Source organism: Canis lupus, chromosome 26 (assembly GCF_011100685.1).
Source record: "Canis lupus familiaris isolate Mischka breed German Shepherd chromosome 26, alternate assembly UU_Cfam_GSD_1.0, whole genome shotgun sequence".
Taxonomy (NCBI): Eukaryota; Metazoa; Chordata; class Mammalia; order Carnivora; family Canidae; genus Canis; species Canis lupus.
Window position 1 is genome coordinate 31,125,116 of NC_049247.1, and position 18,305 is coordinate 31,143,420.

The 18,305-nt window shown below is 54.9% G+C and overlaps 2 protein-coding genes across 8 annotated transcripts in view; one reads left to right on the plus strand and one right to left on the minus strand.

Moving 5' to 3' along the window:
• The window catches only part of PPIL2 (peptidylprolyl isomerase like 2), a 26,428-nt gene extending 16,734 nt beyond the window's left edge, over positions 1 to 9,694 (plus strand). Inside the window, exons 13-21 of one of the 3 annotated variants that reach the window (XM_038575994.1) lie at positions 179 to 268; positions 560 to 593; positions 1,133 to 1,250; positions 6,071 to 6,127; positions 6,717 to 6,789; positions 6,901 to 6,963; positions 7,057 to 7,199; positions 7,310 to 7,316; positions 7,482 to 9,694. In XM_038575994.1, coding sequence (XP_038431922.1) covers positions 179 to 268; positions 560 to 593; positions 1,133 to 1,250; positions 6,071 to 6,127; positions 6,717 to 6,789; positions 6,901 to 6,963; positions 7,057 to 7,199; positions 7,310 to 7,316; positions 7,482 to 7,697 — 801 coding nt within the window. In that variant the 3' untranslated portion in view covers positions 7,698 to 9,694. Of the gene's footprint in view, positions 1 to 178; positions 269 to 559; positions 594 to 1,132; positions 1,251 to 6,070; positions 6,128 to 6,716; positions 6,790 to 6,900; positions 6,964 to 7,056; positions 7,200 to 7,309; positions 7,317 to 7,470 lie in introns of all 3 variants that reach the window. The other 2 variants (XM_038575993.1, XM_038575992.1) reach the window with 2 other exon arrangements.
• The window catches only part of YPEL1 (yippee like 1), a 26,586-nt gene continuing 17,619 nt past the window's right edge, over positions 9,339 to 18,305 (minus strand). For 2 of the 5 annotated variants that reach the window (XM_038575995.1, XM_038575996.1), the window contains exons 2-6: positions 16,593 to 16,875; positions 14,297 to 14,340; positions 13,297 to 13,405; positions 12,366 to 12,497; positions 9,339 to 12,151 (exon numbers count right to left, since the gene is read on the minus strand). In XM_038575995.1, the coding sequence (XP_038431923.1) occupies positions 12,062 to 12,151; positions 12,366 to 12,497; positions 13,297 to 13,405; positions 14,297 to 14,340; positions 16,593 to 16,709 (492 nt within the window). In that variant the 5' untranslated portion in view covers positions 16,710 to 16,875 and the 3' untranslated portion in view covers positions 9,339 to 12,061. Of the gene's footprint in view, positions 12,152 to 12,365; positions 12,498 to 13,142; positions 13,406 to 14,296; positions 14,341 to 16,592; positions 16,876 to 18,305 lie in introns of those variants that run through there. The other 3 variants (XM_038575997.1, XM_038575999.1, XM_038575998.1) reach the window with 3 other exon arrangements.

The window sequence follows — 18,305 nt, forward strand, 5'->3', positions numbered from 1 at the left end:
CTCGCTACAGGGTCACGGCAGATGCACGCATCTGGTCGTTGAGCTTCACGGGTCCTGTGTCATCTTGTTGGGCCCGGGCAGCTGACTGGCACCTCGCACAATTAAGGCCCTGGGTGGTGGTTGCAATCTGCCCGTCAGCTGCTCATCACCTCACAGAAGTATCTGGGCTCTTTTGTAGACGCCAAAGACCTGTGAGAACTTCATCAAGCTCTGCAAGAAGCAGTATTACGATGGCACCATCTTCCACAGATCCATCAGGAACTTTGTGGTGAGTGACAAGGGTCTGCACTGGCCACAGCCTTGCACCTCCAAAGGGGCTGTGTGACTCCTGTCCAGGTGTCCTGCGAGTCATAGCTGCAAACCCCTTCTCCTCGGGGGAGGGGGGAACCTGCGGCCTGACCCCTAAGAGTCCCTAGCCCAGCCATGCTGGGCTCGTGCAGAGCTGGCCTGGGAGGGCCCTGTCCTTGCTCTTGAGCCCACGTGGCAGGTAGGCAGTGGCCTGAGGGCCAGGCGGGGCCTTGGGGGCACAGCTTGCTGACTGGCTTTTTTGTTCTTACAGATCCAGGGGGGTGATCCCACCGGCACAGGGACAGGTAGGCACTGGTGCAGGGGCTTCCCTGGCAGCTTTGGCTGCTCTGTAGGCCGCGGTGGGGGTGGGGGCCGTGCCGAGAGGTCCAGATGTGGAATCTGATAGGCCAGCTACCAACCTGCTGTGTGACCTCAGGCACATCCCTCAGTTTTCTCATTTTGAGATGGATGCAAGGCCTAGCCAGTTGGGGAGAAGCAACAGGATGCCCTCTTGCTGCCCCTAGAGCCCCCTGGTGGCCTGTTGGCTCCCTGGGCCCAGGCTGTTCCCTCCCCCGCCGTGTGCTGTGAGCGGTAATGACCCATGGCTTTCACTCTTTAGTCCTTGTACTGGGGGTCCGGCTCCCCTGCGGGGCTCCCAGCGGGCTGGGTGGGACCTGTGGGGAGAGGGTGGTGAGGGTCCCTTGGGGCCAGGGCTGCCCTCTGAAGGACTCGGTAGTGCCCCTCAGGACTCGGACACATTTCTGGGGCTGGGCTGTGTCCCACTGGTTGCACTTGGCTGGGACCCAGTCGTTCTGGCTGCCAGCCACTCTGCTTCCTCTTCCAGGTGGGGAGTCGTACTGGGGAAAGCCCTTCAAAGACGAGTTCCGGCCCAATCTCTCGCACACGGGCCGGGGCGTCCTCAGCATGGCCAACTCGGGACCCAACGCCAACAAGTCTCAGTTGTGAGTCAGGGGGTGCCTGTTGTGGGGGGGTCCTCTCTCTCAGCTTTGTGGTTAAGGGGCAAAGAGCTCAACCTGAACCCCGCCCAGAAGGTGGGCAGTACCCTAGAAGAGACTCACGTGCCACCCCTCCCCCCACCCTGTGTGCGTGCCCTGCGGTGCGTGTCTGTGAAGGAATAACATGAATGGTTGCTCAGACACCCAGGGAGGCCAAGGCCGCAGGAAGCAGGTGCTGGCCCGGGTGGGGGTGGGGGGAAGCCTCGGACAGGCAGTGCCTTTGTAGAAACGGGGAGACTTAGTGAGGGCCCGAGGATTGTGCTCGAAGTACTGTGTCAGATGCCTGGGATACCTGGCCTGGTCAGCCGGGGCGGGGAGGAGAAAGGGCCAGGAGTACTGGCCTGGGCTGCCCGGGTCCTGACAGAAAGGCGGGGGGTTGGGGGTGGGTGAGGGCCCAGTGGGAGTGAGTGTGGGGAGGGGAGGGGCCAGACCCAGCCTGGCAGGGCAGGGGTGGCTGCAAGACAGTTTCCCGGAGGGCCCTCACCTGTGCACCGAGCAGGACGGGGGAGGTGGGTCTGTGCAGCGTGGAGGTCGGTGATGGTGCATTGGGGGTGGCAGCTTTCCTGCACGTTTGATGGGATTCCCTTGCAGAACCGTCCGGCTGGGTGGAATGGGGCAGCCCAGGCAGCCAGGGTTTCTCTTGGCCTGTGTGTCCTTCTTTCTCTGGAAACTGTAGGAGTTCACCTGCCTGCATTTAATTATTTTTGATTTTTAAAAATCTTTGGTTTCTGCTCGCTCTTTGCCAACTCTTTCCTTTTTGCTCACTTTTTATGAGGAGGTTTGTTATTTTTCTTCAGTGCTTTTAGTTAGGCATCTGTATTCAGGATATTTCTATTTAGAAAGATCCCACATAATATTTTAAAATATATTCCAGTATGTTTCTCGTATGGTTTTTAGTTGTACTGAAGGGAGTCTACCCTTAGTTCTTTGGTTTGTGGGATCTCCGGAAGTTTTGGAAGACTTTAGTTGTTTGAGGTAGGAAGGTTTTAATTTTTGTATTATATATTTATACACGGTTTCTGTACATGTGAGCCAACTATTTTGTTTTCCTCCAGTTGTGCTGGTATCACTAGAGAGTAACCCCTCCTTTTCCTGGTTTGGTTGCAGCCCCACAGCTGACTCACCTCTGCTGTGAGGTTGCCTGTCTGAGCGGTGGTCAAGTGTGACTACTCGGTCCTGGATACCACAGGCACAGGGGAGCAGGGTGGGGCTAGGACCGCCCGGACCCCAGGTGTCCTCTCTCGAGAGGGGTCCCCACAGAGTACAACACCTCCCTTTGGTACCCTGATGGTCCCCTAGCTTCAGTGACTCGTTGCAGGTGATTTTCCATAAATCCTTTACATCCTTTACGGAGTCCTTCCTACGGAGGAGGCGCTCCTCCTGGAGGTGTTCTGGGAGAGGCCTGGCTCCTTAGCCTCCTCTTCTCGGGCACATGTTACCTTCTTGTGTAAATCGGGGTCCCATTCCGGGTTCTCTTCTGCTCCACGGCCTGTTTGTTATTCCCACACCATCACACCTACTCAATCATACTTGCTGTCTATAGGAAGTTCTAGTAGGTGAGTCCACCCTCACTGTTCTACATTGTGTTTTGCCTTGATTTAGTTGTTTCCTCTTTAATATGAACTTTAAGATCATTTTTGTTTTTAAATATTTTATTTTACTTTAAAGATTTATTTATTTATTCATGAGAGACAGAGGCAGAGACATAGGCAGAGGGAGAAGCAGGTTCCTGTGGGGAGTCCGATGTGGGACTCAATCCCAGACCCTGGAATCACATCCTGAGCTGAAGGCAGACACTCAACTGCTGAGCCACCCAGGTGTCCCATTTAAAGATTTTATTTTATTATTTTTTAAAGATTTAAATTAATTTATATACTTTTAAGATTTGTATTTACTTACTTTTTTTTTTTAATATTTATTTATTTATGAGAGAGGGAGAGAGAGAAAGAGAGAGGGAGAGGGGCAGAGACACAGGAGGAGGGAGAAGCAGCCTCCATGCCGGGAGCCTGACGTGGGACTCGATCCCGGGACTCCAGGATTGCTCCCTGGGCCAAAGGCAGGCGCCAAACCGCTGAGCCACCCAGGGATCCCCAGATTTGTATTTATTTATTCATGAGAGACACAGAGAGAAAGAGAGAGAGGCAGAGACATAGGCAGAGGGAGAAGGAGGCTCCATGCAGGGAGCCGGATGTGGGACTCGATCCAGGGTCTCCAGGATCACGCCCTGGGCTGAAGGTGGCGCTTAACTGCTGAGCCACCCAGGTGTCCCAAAAGATTTTATTTTTTAAAGTAATCTCTACACCCAGGTTGGAGCTCAAACTTATGACCCCGAGATCAAGAGTGTGTGCTCCACCAGCTAAGCCACCCAGGCGCCCTGAACTTAGAGGTCATTTTATCTAGAGCAGAGTCTATGGGGATTCTAATTTGGAGTGATGGGACATTGATATTTTGAAAGGATAGACGTAGGACATCTTCCATCTAAGGATGTGGTTTGACTTTCCCTGAGGGTATATTTTTGGTCTTTTAGTATGGTTTTAGAGGGTTTTTCCACCCAAGGCTATTCTTTAAGGATTGTATACTTTGATATTTTTGTGATCAGAATTCTTTTCCAATTCTGTTGCTCAAATAGAGAAAGTCTGTTTTATATCTAACTACTTTATTAAATTCTCTTATAATTCAAATAGTTTTTATTAAGAGTGTCTTAGGTTTTCTAGATAGGTGGTGGTCCTCTCTCTGGTGTGAACACCAGTCCGCTCACATCAGGCCTGTAAGCAGAGGATGTGGACATCCTGCTCTCCACGTTATGTGCTGTTTTACCATCTGATCAAATTTATTATCGTGCTACTTTTTGGGAGAGGCTGTGGGATTTCCAGATGCTTTTCTCTCAGCATCTGTTCCTATGGTCAAGATGGTTTTCTTTTCCTTCTGGAATCTGTGGGTATTACCTCTGGGTTGAGCAGCCTTGCTGTCACAGTTTTGGCCTGGAGTAAACTGGGCCAGTCTTTGCCATGCTGGGAGGTCCGCCACATACTGCTGCCCTCACCCGGGACCCGGATCTGGCTGGGCGGGCCTGAGGCCCAGCACGCACAGCCCGCATGGTGAGCCTGTCCTCCTCGCTTTGTGGCCTGAGGTGGCTTAGCTTACAGTGGGCTCGGCTGCTTGGTAAGGTAGCTGGCCAAGGACAGCTTCTGCGGATCCTTCGTGCTCATTCCTTAGTTGCTTCCACTTCGTGGGCCACCTGGGGAGCTTTTCTTTTGCCAGAACATAACTGGTCCACCTCTAGATTTCCAGACTTGTTTCCGTGGCATCTCCCTTCCCGTCCCTCACTGCACCTGCCTGCCCGCTCTCCTTCATGGTTTGCGGAGGGCTTCTCTGGTTTTACTTTATGTAACTTGCGTCTGTTTCCATCTTCACTGGCTTCCTTCAGTGTTTCTCCCTTCTCAGGCTTCCGTCCAGCCCTCCACTGCTGTAGACCTCCGAGTCTCTGCCTGCTGACAGCTCGCGCTTCCCCTCCTCTGTCCTCTGAGGTCAAAGGACTAATCGTAGACTTGGCTCACTCCTGGCGTGTCTATCATTGTTTTTCTCTTCCCTTCTTTTTTCTTGAGGACTATTTCATTCCCTTTTAAGCTTCCCGACCTGTGTTAGAAACACCCGGCAGAGAGACCCACATGGTGGCCAGAGTCCAGGTGTGTGGTTGTGGGTGTGAACGTCTGTGGTGACTCGCCCACGGGCTGTGGCTGGTCAGGCCGGGTGGGCTCTGAAGGAGTGCTGTCCCTTGCCGATTGCTCGTGCCGTGGGCTGTGGGGATGTGGGCAGCAGCGCGTGAGGTCCCAGGAGGGCTGCCTGGCCCACGCCACTTCCTGGGGGTGGCTTCGTGCCCTGGGCCCCCCCAACTCCCCCCTGAATGCTTCTCTCCATCTTGTTAGATATGTTCTGTTCTTTTACTTGGAGCTTTCCAGATTTTTGAAGTTTGAGGACCTGCCTGTAATGGCACATGCCTAGACTTGGGGTTCCTTTAACTCAGCCTGGTGGTCTGAGGGACATACTTAACTTTCCAGTCAGTATCCGTATGTTCTATTATCCTAATTTAGATTTTCTGGGTACCCTTTTTAAAAAATATTTTTCATTTCTTCCTTTTCTTTCTCCTGATTTGGAAGTTCTGTGTCACTTCTGGTTTTAAGTAGATTTATTTAAAGTCTGCAGTTGGTCTGCCTCCTTCCGTCCCAGACCGACCCTGCCTGTGCCACCCCCCAGCCCACGTTACTAGAGTTGGGCATTTAAATGTCCTTTGTTTTTGCACCAAGTTAGGTGTGAAAATTGATTAGATCGGCATTTATGGATGTTGACCCACGTTCCTCGGTGTCTGCTCCTTTCCTGCCCGTCTTTCTTCCAGTTCATAGTGTCTGTTCCTTCAGAGGCTGTTGTGATGGGACTGGCTCAGGCGTCCAGTCTCCCTCTCCGGCCCTGGCAGCCTCTGCCTGCGGCTCTGGCGGGTCTGTCCGAGGGGAGGCTGGCAGCAGCTGAGGCTGGAGGCAGAGGCTCCCTGGCCTTTCCCGGGCTGCCGTGCCCTGAGCCACCCGGGGAGCTGGGGTCCCGGGCCCCTGGGTGGCAGGGTGTGGAGGCCACTCACACGGGTGAGCTCCGGCTCCCCAGAGCAGCTTTTGGAGGATGTGGATGCCTGGTGCATGCCTAGAAGTCTTGGGGGCCAAGCAGGCCAGGTGGGGAAGCTCGCGGGCTCTTCTGATTGCCCTCCCCTCCTCTCCCAGCTTTATCACCTTCCGCTCCTGCGCGTACCTCGACAAGAAGCACACCATCTTCGGGCGGTAAGAGAAGCTGCCGTGAGGTCCCGGGTGCTGGTGCAGGGGTGGGCTCCTTTCCAGGGGGACCTGCTCACTGCCTGTCCCCTGCGTCCAGCTCAGTGCCCGTCTGCCCACATGTGTCACTGCTGAGGTTCTGGCCGTGGAGAAGTGGGGACCTGGAGCATTTCTCTTGGCCAAGGGGATGTTTGGCTCAGCACCTGCCGGCGGCCCTGCCCAAACTCACCCCCCTCGGGTCCTCCTCTAGATGGTTCCAGATCTGTGGTCTGGGCCACATCCTTTCTGTGCTTTTGTTCTGTGAAGGCCCAGATGGTATTTCCAGCTTTGTGGCTTCGTGGTTGGTCACACCCCTTACTCGGCAGTCAGAAGGCACTGCAGCTAGTGTGGCAGCAGCGGGTGTGGCTGAGTCCCGATAAAACATTATGGACAGAGCCGGGTGGCCCGCTGGCCCTGCTCTTATTTCTCCCCCCAGCCCCTCCTCCCTAGGCCATGTGCCTCATCCCTACCCCTCTGCCTGCCAGGCCATGGGGACTTGGCTCTTGGGGGCACCCTGCCCTGGTGCACATTCAGAGGTACCCCCGTCCCTCTGCCACAGGGTTGTCGGGGGCTTTGACACACTGACAGCCATGGAGAATGTGGAGAGTGACCCCAAAACTGACCGCCCTAAGGTATGTGCCAAGGGAGAATGGAGGGACCGCCGTGTGGGCCTGGCACCAGCAGATGGGTTTGGAGGGTCTGCTGCCTCTTGGCGCTGGCTCACTGCCTCCGTCTGCTGCTAGGAGGAGATCCGCATCGACTCCACCACCGTGTTTGTGGACCCATATGAGGAGGCTGACGCTCAGGTGAGGCTGCCACCGGGGAAGGGGGGCGGGGGCCCCGGGGAACTGGCCTGGCCTGCGGGCTCAGGGCCACCTGTTTGCCCTGCTCCACCGCAGATTGCCGAGGAGCGGAAGAGGACACAGCTTGAGGAGGCAGCGGCCCCGGAAAGCACAGTGAAAACCCGCCAGCCCAAGCCGGGGAGCCAGGGGCCCCAGACGTACCGCCAGGGGGTGGGCAAGTACATCAACCCAGCAGCCACGTGAGTGCAGCGCGGGGCTGGCCGTTTGCACGGTGCTCTCCAGGCTTCCCAAGGCCCACAGGCCACAATGTGCCAGTGGCGGGGGAGCACCAGGCTTCGGGGCTGAGCAGTGAGCAGGTGTCCTGGGGGCCACCGTGCAGGCTGGAGATTGAGGACTTGGGTGGGGACTGCGTGGCTGTGACGTCACATGCAGCAGGTGCTGTGGGAGGGCGTGGGAGGGCGTGGGCGGGCGTGGGCCTCCAGCTCGAGGAACTGATCCTTCTCTTTCCAGGAAACGTGTAGCAGAGGAAGAGCCCTCAACCAGTACAGCTGTGCCTGTGGCCAAGAAGAAGCCCAGCCGAGGCTTTGGGGACTTCAGCTCATGGTAGCAGCAGGTCTGCCCCTCTGGATCCCCGGGGGGGACTGGGGGCCGGGGGCCTGTGTCCACAACCCCGTGTTTCCTGCCTCGTCACCTGCCCGTCTGACGACACCTCGCTAAAGCTCTTGCTTGTTGCCTGAGGCCCCCTTCCTGTGGCCCGCAGACCAGCCAGCAGTGTGGGCGAGGAGGGCCCCCGACTCTGGCTTTCCCACCCTCCCCCACCCCGGCTGTCGTCGTCTCAGGGACTGTACTCAGTGTATCACCTGGGACCTGGTTACACACACAGAATCGCAAACCCCGGACCTTCCGATCTGGGGACTCGGGGCAGGCTCTGCGCTCTGCTGACACACCTTGGGGGGCTCTCGCTGCCAGTGGCTTGAGGACCCTGCATGGGAGCCTTGCCATTAGTTTCTAAAACCTCTTCTGCTGCCTCTTGCCTGGACTCACTGGGGCCTGGCCACCCACCCAGCAGGGACTCTGGGTGGTCACAGCCATGTTCCCCGTGGGCCTGCTCTGGCCAGCCCAGGTGCGGGCTGCACCCAGGACTTCCTGCCTCTCTGCCTCAGGACAGGCACAGGAGCGCCCGTGGAGCAGCTCTCCGGTTCCTGCTGCTACTGATGGATGCGCCGAAGGCCCTGCCCAGCTGGCGTGACCCCCCTTCCACCCTCAGGGTCCCTCCTTGGCTCAAACACTTGACCCCTTGCCCTAGCACTAGGGCTTCCAGACCAGCCTCACCAGCGTTTCTGGACTTAAAAAATCCCTTCCCTTTTTATTTTTCTATGTCTTAAAAAAAAAACTTAGCACTTGCTTGCCTGCCCTTTCTCACTAACTGTTCATTCTGGAGCGTGTGCCTGCGTGGCTTCCACGTTCTCGACACTGACACCACTACCTCGGCCTTCCCAAAGCACCTCTACAGGAGCGTGGGGATAGCTGTCCACCCCTCACCCCCACTCCCAAGACCTAGTCCTCGAGTCAGCATAGGCCACAACCCCCTCCAGCTTGTCACACTATCGTTCTGAGGCTCTGTCCCCGGTTCTTCCCCTCGCCCAAACCTCAGATCCATCAGTGAGTGTCAGTAGTGGCTCCAGAATTTACCTGGGCTCTGCTTTTTCCCATCTTGGATGCTGAAACCCCAGACCCACGCCTTGTCTCACCTGCCTCTGTTCAAGTCCCTTGCACACACCCACACAGATGCCATCTGGGTCACCTTCCCAGAGCTCGTCAGCCTGTTGGCATTTTGCTTCCCAGCAGTCAGTGGCTCGCCTCCGTGTGAGAACAAGGTCTGTGCCCCCCACGCACCGTGCCCTCTGCATACCCTGCCTGTGAGTGCAGCCAGGGCCTGGGGCTCTACGGTGACCACTCAGCCCTCTGTGCCCATGGCCAGGCCTGGCCCTCTTCTTCACAACCTCATCACGACCCCTCCCGGCTACATCCAGACATCTGATAGCTGGTGAAACGCTTGTGTCCCAGTGTCTGTGCCCAAAATGCCTCCAAGATCCGGGTTCACCCAGGAGGAGAGGGCTGCGTGTGGTGACAGCCAAGTGAACACACTTGCAGGCCACCAAGTAGTTGCTGGTGGCTCTGGGTGCGGGCAGAGGCCCTGGAGAGGGGGTGTCCCAGAAGGCTTCCCCTGCAGCCTTTGGGGGAGGGGGAGCCCAGGTGACCAGACCAGAGCCACCACAGGAGCTCGGAGACCCTGACCCAACACTCCCAGCAGGAAGCCGGGGCTGTCGGCCGAGAGCAGAGTGCCCGGGACAGGACGTGCGACTGAGAAGGACAGGTCTGACATTGGAAGCTTTATTGTTCAACCTCACACAGACACAGAGGACGGAGGGCTGGACATGGAGGCTGAAGGAGGCTTGTGCACGTGAGCTTGGCAGTCCTGCTCAAAGGGGCAAACCTTCGGACTGCTGTCCATCTGTCCGTCCCTCCAGCTGCGCCCAGTGGCCACACTCACCTGGCCCCAGGCAGGCCCGGGCCACCCTGGCTGCAGATCCACCCAAGGGTCTTTGACAAACAAGGGTTTACATTTCTGTAGGTTGTTCTGGAATTTAGTTTTCTAGATATTAAAACCACTCAGATTTTGTAAGTACCTGGTGAGGTCACCAGGTAAATTAAAGGACTTTTGGAAAAATTCCCATGTCTGATCTCGCCTAGTATCTGACAGATGCCATCAAGAATAAGTGTTAAGGTACAAAAATACTATATATATATGTAGATATAAAACGGCAACAAAACTAAACCACGCTTCTAAAGCAGATGTGCTGCGCCAGAAAACACTACATAGTTTTAAGTTAAATGCATTTATGGTCCTGGCATCCCCTCCCCATTCTTCAAGGACAAAAATACTTTAAATAATTTAAATAAAAGACACAGGATGATATTTACTGTTTAGGGATTTAAAAGGGTGGAACATTCCAACACTCCACCAGCATATCTGGTTGTGGTCTCGAGAATGTCCTTCCCTGGAGCCAGCTCACGGTCTGTTCATTTGGTTTCGAAAGGAGCTTCGATTTTGATTTTTCGGAAGACCAACAACAAAAAAAGTGTTGAGTTTTCGTTGGTATCAGTTACCAAAAACAAAAAAAACCAAAAAGTACAAAAGAAGGCCTAAGACCACTGGTAAAAATGTTTCAATGCCATCACAAAAGACAATACAAAAACCAAAGTGCTCAAATCAGAGGAGCAGTAAACTTGCCCAGAACATACAAAAGCTTTAAATAGGAGTTCAGTATGTACACGGCTCGCTCAGAAGACCTCGGAGCGCCCTCGGTTTCCGGGAGGAGCCGGCGGGGCGTCGGGACGCGGCCCTGTCCCGCGGCGGGCGAGGAGCCGAGGCGGCGAAGGTGGGTTTAGGCGAGGTTTGCAGCGACGGGTACACGCTCCGCGGCGAAGGGGCGCTGAGGACGGAGGTGCTTGAGTGCCAGCTGGGGGGGACCCGCGCGGTGGCCGGAGCGCCCCCGAAGGCCGCGGCTCAGCGTGACCTTCGACACCGGGGCGCGGGCTGGGGAAGCTGTACCAGGACGGGCCGGGCGCTCGGGGGCTCGACGCTAAGCTGTCCCCGTCCGGCCGGCGCCGCATGGCCCCACCTGCCCGCCTTCCACCCGAGGCAGAGGCGCGGCCCACGGCGGCCTGGAAGGGGCGCTCCGCAGGGACCCGGGCGCCGCGGCCCTTCCCTCCCCGCCCCCCTGGGCCCTTTCCTGCCCCGGGCACTGCCCCCCGCACCGGGCTCTCCGGGCTCTCCCAGGCCCTGGGGCAGCAGGCCGGGCCCAGCGGCCGCAGTCAGGCCAGAACATCGAAAACCAAAACTTAACTGGGAACGGGTTTGGGCCTCTGTTCTCTGAAAATCGGCCAAAACCCTGCAGAGTGCCCTCCCCTTGCAGAGGCACAGGTGGGTTGGAACTTAAAGTACGTGGTGGAGACACAGGACGTAGGAGACGGCCCAGGTCCCCTCTGCGTCAGCTCAAGGGACAGAATCAGTGGGGCGCAGGAGACCCATTTCAACTTATAAAGTTTAACTGTTTTGGAAGTTTAACCTTTCCTGAAAAAATTTTAAAACCATCTCCCAAATCTCAAGTTTGGAAGCTCATCCCGCCGGTCTGGCCTCTTTCGTATGCAAGAGTAATTCTTTTTCTTCAAGTACATCAGAGTAGAAAAGGAGATCCGATCGGACTCGGTCCAGTGCATTAAACTCTGCGTGGACCACCCCGTCAGCGGCGGACACAGGAGCCCCGCTTCCAGAGCCCTGCCCGGCTGCAGCCCCCCGCACGTGTGCACCTGCGGCCCCCTGGAGCAGTCTCTGCTAACGCTCTCGCTTTCTAGCTAAGGAAGCTATTGGCTTAAATAAACAAGATGTTCCATCAGACATATTTCTCTATTTATAGCTTATTATCTAAAATGTGATCAATGGGGTCTTCTAGTTTTGAACAAGGCTTTAAAAAAAAAAAGGTCCCTTGGCTTTTTTTTTTTTTTTTTTTTGACTTGACTGTTTCTGGAAGATTCCTACATGAGCACTATGCTTTCACAGCTCATCTGCAAGCGGAATAACCCATCTGTAGTTTCACGAATTAAAAAAAAAAAAAAAAAAGTGGCCTATAGTATCCTCACTCCAAAAGAGGGGAGTGAACTCGCTCTGAAAAGCCCTTAACCCTGTGGTCCATGGAAATTCGGTTTGGTTTTCTATCAGACATGAAAGAGCGCAGCCAAACTCCATCTTAAAGGCATAGCTTAGAAGAAGGTATTAACTAGGCGGTTAAGTCATCAGTCGGTTAATTCTTTCTCTAGAACTTGAGAAGTTAGAAAAAGGTCACGGAAACATTTCAGAAACAGCCATGTACGTGAACAGGACGGAGGCTGGAGGGACACCTTACCACCGGATCGGCCGGGACAGGCCAGCCCGCAAGGTTCAAGTTCAAGAAATACTGTCATCCAGGATGCTCCTACGTCTCCGTTACATTTACAGTCTCTCACAAAATAGTATTCAGAAGAGAACAAAGTTTTCACTTTACTCCCAACCATTGTCTTTGATCATGTGGGCAAGCTCAATAATAAATTTTCCTTCTTTATATTTCTGACTGCTCTCAAAGGCATGTTCCTTGAAAAAGAAAAAAAGTAGAAAGAAGGTTTCAGGGCAGGATTGACTTCACTTTTCAACTTCATTACACTCTTGGCAAAGAAAATAAGCGTGTGGTATGAAGTCTCGCCAGGTGTCCCAGGGTGGAGGGGGGCGCTGTCTGGGTGACAAGCCCCCACGGGGCAGGGGCAGGGCAGTCCCCCGCCACGCGTCACTGCCTTACAGGTGAACTCACGGGGAAGGGTAGTGCCAGCTTGTTCCTGAGCGTCCACGTGCGCAGGGGAATCTGGGGGGAAGGAGGAGGAGCGAGGTACTCCCCGCAGGGGCTGCAGGTAGGAGGCAGGCGAAGGCAACTCTCCCGGGCGCCCTGGGGATGGTTCCAGATGCCCGGGGGGGGGGGGGGGGGGGGGAGAGAAGGCCCCCCCCCCCGGGGATGGGCAGTGAGGGAGGAAGGGAATGGGGCCGGGGGCGGCACGCAGGCCCCCTGGGCCCATCTCCACACTGGCGGCCGAGTCTCCTCATGTGTGATGGGCAATAGGGCAAGAAGAACCACCGGGAATTCCAGAAAGAGGGAGCACGGGTGGCCTTGCCCGGGCTGATCAGCGCGGCTGCCAAGGGCCACTGCGCCAAGGCGGCCACACCCACGCGGCCAGGGTGCCAGGGACAAATCTGAGGTCAGCAGGAGGGGTGGGGACAACGGGAGCAGGGCATGGGGTGGGGGCAGAAGCTGCCCTGGGGCTAAGCCCACTGTGGGGGTCGGTGGGGTGGGGGGGGGCAGGCCTCGGTGGGGGCCACACGGGGTCTGCGGTCGTCACTACCACAGAGTAAAGTCACCAGCCACCCTGGGCCCGGCCAGCCAGTGAGTGTCCTCTGCACGAGTGGGACACGGCCCCCATTCCAAGGGACCCTCAGAGGGCGGAGGTGTGCAGGGCGGGGTCGCCTGGCCCTCCCCGCCCCCATCCAGCCAGGCTGTCACCCCCCTGCCCCGGGTGCGCCCAGGTATGACATCATCTTTAACTGGCTCAAAAGAAATTCTATTTCAAGACACGGATTCTTTGAGGCTTCCAGTGGGAGGTCTTAACTCCTTTGCAAATTTTGTTTCCGTCTGTACCGTGTCTGGTTACCGCAGCGAAGTCCGTGCGGTCGCCGCGGGGCCGGGTACTCACGTATTTCCACCCGAGCGTGGTCTTGCAGTTTTCACAGTAGATGTCTGCGACCGCGTGCAGCCCAGTGAGAAGGACCCTCTCCTCCGCGGGGCCGCAGCCCACGTTCACCCTGCAGGGGAGAGGGCAGCGCTGGGGACGCGGTTACAGCCGCCGCCACCTCCAGCCCGGGTGGTTCTTCCTCCAGCAACCGGTCACCACAGGCACCAGAGCTCAATCCCCTGCCTCCCCGCCCCTGCCCACCCCCCTCCGTGAGAAGGAACAGCTGGATTTCCCCGCGGGCGGTGACCCCAGTTCTGCTGTGTGGAGCGCAGTTAAAATCAACACCCCCCCCCCGCCCCACAAATGGGTCAAGGCCACACTGCGTGCAAGAGCAGCCCTTCCCCGAACCCCGAAACCCTCGGACTGAGAGAGGAGAATTCCTTAAGATCATATGAAAACACTGGCTCGGGGCAGCCCGGAGTGGGGGGCGGGGGCCAGCAGGTTAGCGCCGCCTTCAGCCCAGGGCCTGATCCTGGAGTCCCAGGATCGAGCCCATGTCAGGCTCCCTGCATGGAGCCTGCTTCTCCCTCTGCCTGTGTCTCTGCCTCTCTCTCTCTCTGTCTCTCTCTCTCTCTGTCTCTCATGAATAAATAAAGAAAATCTTTAAAAAAAAAAAAATGGGGATCCCTGGGTGGCGCAGCGGTTTGGCGCCTGCCTTTGGCCCAGGGCACGATCCTGGAGACCCGGGATCGAATCCCACGTCGGGCTCCCGGTGCATGGAGCCTGCTTCTCCCTCTGCCTGTGTCTCTGCCTCTCTCTCTCTCTCTTTCTCTGTGACTATCATAAATAAATAAAAATTAAAAACAAAAAAACCAAAAAACCAAAAAATACTGGCTCATCCTAGCGCACCGGGGACTCTAGCCACACGCTCGGCTGAGTTGTTAAGCGCCCGAGCGTGGAAGCAGTACGTGACCTGACCATGAACACAGCACGCCTCAAGGCCATTGGCAGCAGTACTCACACAGAATTGAAGAGGTAGGCTCGTCCCTGACTTCCCTGAAAAGACTGCAAAGAAGAAAAAGTTGTAACAGATTTATTGTGGCAAAATGAAAAGTTCTGCACTTGGTGATGAAGGTGGCAAGACCGTTTCAGGTCACGGAACCCAACGCGAGTAGAGGGGCCGCCTCGTGGAGCAGTTCTGAGCAGTGCTCGGGGGGGGCAGTGACCACAGGCCTCTGGGACCCTGCACCCCACAAAGGATTTTCCTTTTAAGTGGCTTGCTGGAATTAGGAATATTACAGGGGCGCTTGGATGGCTCAGTGGGTTAAGTCTGCCTTCGGCTCAGGTCGTGATCTCAGGGTCCTGGGACCTGCACCGGGCTCCCTGCTCCACAGCGAGTCTGCCTCTCCCTCTGTGATCTCTCTGGCTCTTACTCTGTCTCTCAAATATATAAATAAAATATTTTTATAAAAAAAGAGATTTATGTATTTATTTATTCATGAGAGACACGCAGAGAGAGGCAGAGACACCGGCAGAGGGAGAAGCAGGCTCTGTGCAGGGAGCCCGATGCGGGACTCGATCCCCAGACCCCCCCAGACCCGGGATCACGCCCTGAGCTGGAGGCAGGTGCTCGGCCCTGAGCACCAGGCGCCCCGGGGCACTTAGGTTCTCAGCAGGACTTTCATCCTGAGGTGCTGGGTTAAGGTCAGGGCGATTTCCACCTAGCAGGCCTCTGCTCTTCAGGTAATTAGAAAACAGCTTAATGGCTTTCGAGGCTCGTTCAAAGAAGCATCTGGAATCCCTTTCGGCCCACCACATCACGGATCCTCGTGGGCTCGCTTCAGAACGAAGACCGTGGCGGCGCCCAAGGCCGACACCTGCTCAGGGAGGTCACCGAGCCACACGGCTGCGTCCGGGGGCCCCGAGCGGCTGTGCCTGCCGGGCCGCCCAGAGCCCGCCTCGGAAGGCAACCAAGAGAGCGGGTACCGTGAGCGGCAGGGGGGCCGGCAGCCGCGGGGGCGAGAGGCCCTGCCTGTGTCACCGAGTCCACTTTACATGATGAGCAGAAATGAGACAACCGCCACTATGACCTAGTCACAACCCAAGTGGAGGGGCGCCCGGGTGGCCCAGTGGTTTAGCTCCGCCTTCAGCCCAGGGCCTGATCCTGGAGGCCCGGGATCGAGTCCCCATCGGGCTCCCTGCACGGAGCCTGCTTCTCCCTCTGCCCATGTCTCTGCCTCTCTCTCTGTGTCTCTCATGAATAAATAAATAAGTCTTTAAAAAAAATAAAATATAGGGGATCCCTGGGTGGCTCAGTAGTTTGGCGCCTGCTTTTGGCCCAGGGCGTGATCCTGGAGTCCTGGGATCGAGTCCCATGCCAGGCTCCCTGCGTGGCAGCCTGCTTCTCCTTCTGCCTGTGTCTCTCTCTGTGTCTCTCATGAATAAATAAATAAATAAATCTTAAAAAAAAACTAAAACCCAAGTGGATAAGTGTTCTCCTGAGTAAAACAAGAAGCCAAAGCAGAGATTCCTGAAAAGGCACAACCTCCTGACAGACTTTGCGTCTGAAGGTGCGAGGGACCCACACAGCCCAGGAAGGCAGACCCGTGAGAATGGGGGGTTGGGGGGGGGCCGTCATGACCACGAGGGCGGGTGGGAGAGAGCTGTCCCCCTTTCCCGAGGGAATGCTCGCTCATCTACTGTGTTTGGATGGTCTTAGATGCTCACGGGAGGCTGATCACAGCCCCTCACATACCACCAAAAAAGGACGCAACTTAACAATCACGAATCGGGCTGTTCTTTTCACTCTGCGCAGGGTGCCCAGAGCCACTGTATGGCCCGGTCCACAGCAGCCCTCCCAGGGGTTCTTCTGAATGATCCAATTTTCCCCCAAACCCCCAAGATGGCCTGTTTTCTTCTTAGCCACTCTGAGCCTTTAACATTTTTTAATTTCCTCATTACCAAACTATTTCCACAGATTTTCTAGACCTCCTTGTGTTTTTCTAGACTTCAGTGTGTCTTGGCTTTACGCTGGCCTTGCTGCTCTGACGAGTAACCTACTCACCTTGCTTTTTGTGGTCTTCTGTCCCGGCTGCCTAGTCCTCCGAAACCCACCTCTGTGCAAATACCACGCCCAACATCACACCGAGATCACGGTGCAGTCACACTCAGTCACACACAAAACTGTCATCAGTGCGGCCCAGAAGGCTCTAGACTTCTAGGACACAACCAACCCAGGAAGGTTAAATGTCCACCTACTAATTAGGTACGATCATCGTTAAGCGGATGGCGTCATTTTCCAGACACAAACCACTTGCCTTGGAGATCAGCTCATCGTGGTTGGCCAGGTGGGCTCTGCAGTGGACACAGCTGTACGTTCGGTGACAGTTTGGCAGATAAGCTTGGAAAGTTTTGGATTTTGTCATCTTCACCATCTCGGCTGGGCACTCCTCGCTCAGCTCAGGGCTGGCCCTGGACGAATTGCGGCTCTGCTGGATTCTCTGACAAAAGAAACACTGAAATATGCACGCAAGAGCCGTTGTTGTTCGGAGGGCGTGTGGCACGGTCCACACAGCTGGGCCGAGAGAAAAACGTCACAACCTGTCAACGAATCAAGACAAAGCGGTGGGTTATGGAGGGAATGAAATACTTCAAGGAGGTGTATTTAGGATGTGTGGGTTTTGAGGAATAGGGCAGGGGGTGCAGAGCTAGAAGATCTAATTCTTTAATATTAGACATAAAAGAATCCTCCTCACTGTTCCACCATTCTCTTTTTTGTTCTTTTAAGATTTTACTTATTTATTCATGAGAGACACAGAGAAAGAGAGAGAGGCAGAGACGCAGGCAGAGGGAGAAGCAGGCTCCCCGCGGGGAGCCTGATGAGGGACTCGATCCCGGGACTCCAGGATCATGACCTGAGCCGAAGGCAGATGCTCAACTGCTGAGCCACCCAGGCACCCCTCCACCATTCTAATGGTAGTTGAGAGTGGCAAGTGGACTTCTTTCACATATAAATAATTTGAGAAAAACATCTGATTAAGTACATTTTATGCCACGTGTGGCTTCAGAAACATAAAGAAAAAGCAGCCAACAAGCCTGCCACCTGAGTGAGGCCCTAGCAGTGCTGCATACATCTTGTCCCAGATCATGGAATTAGTGACTCAAAGCACTATGACATTTATGAATATGCATGATGGATCCAGTTTAATTAATCATTAAGAAGTTAGATATCAATCCAGAAATAAACACTTTACAGGGTCAAATGATTCTCAAAAAGGGAACCAAGATGATTCAGTGGGGGAAAGGTCAGACCTTTCAAAAAACGGTGCTGGTGCTGTGACAACTGGATTTCCACAGGCAAAAAATGAAGTGGGACCATTATTTAACACCATATACAGAAATTAACTCAACATGGATCAAATACCACAATGTAAGAATGAAAACTATAACCTCCTAGATGAAAACATAGGGGAAAGTGTTCCTGACATGGATGTGGCTCGATTTCCTGCAAATGACAACAAAGGCCCGGACACGTATTTAGATTTACAGAAGGTAAAGGGAGACAAGAGCGGGGCAGGGCACCTGCAGAATACCAAAGAAAGAGAAATAAAAGTCTGAGAAGTATCCAGAAAGGGATACTTGCTTTCAACAGAGCAAGTTCCTAAGTAAGACAACAGAATCCAGAAGGCTGTCGGGAAAGGTACCTTTAAGATCCTGGAAGATATAATGGCTCTTCCAGAATTCTACATCCAGTGAAAATATCTATCAAGAACTCCGGAATGACATTTTCAGACAACTAAGTTTGACTTCAGTAAAATATCACTAAAGGAAGCACAAGGATGTGCTCCAGACAAAAGCAAAACACCACTATGTAAACATCAGAGGAAAAAAAAAGGAAGAGTGAGTAAAGAAGATGGTAAGTCCGTGGGTAAACAGGACAGCAGGATCTTGTAGCGCTTTAAAAAGATAGGACTGTGGGGATCCCTGGGTGGCGCAGCGGTTTGGCGCCTGCCTTTGGCCCAGGGCGCGAT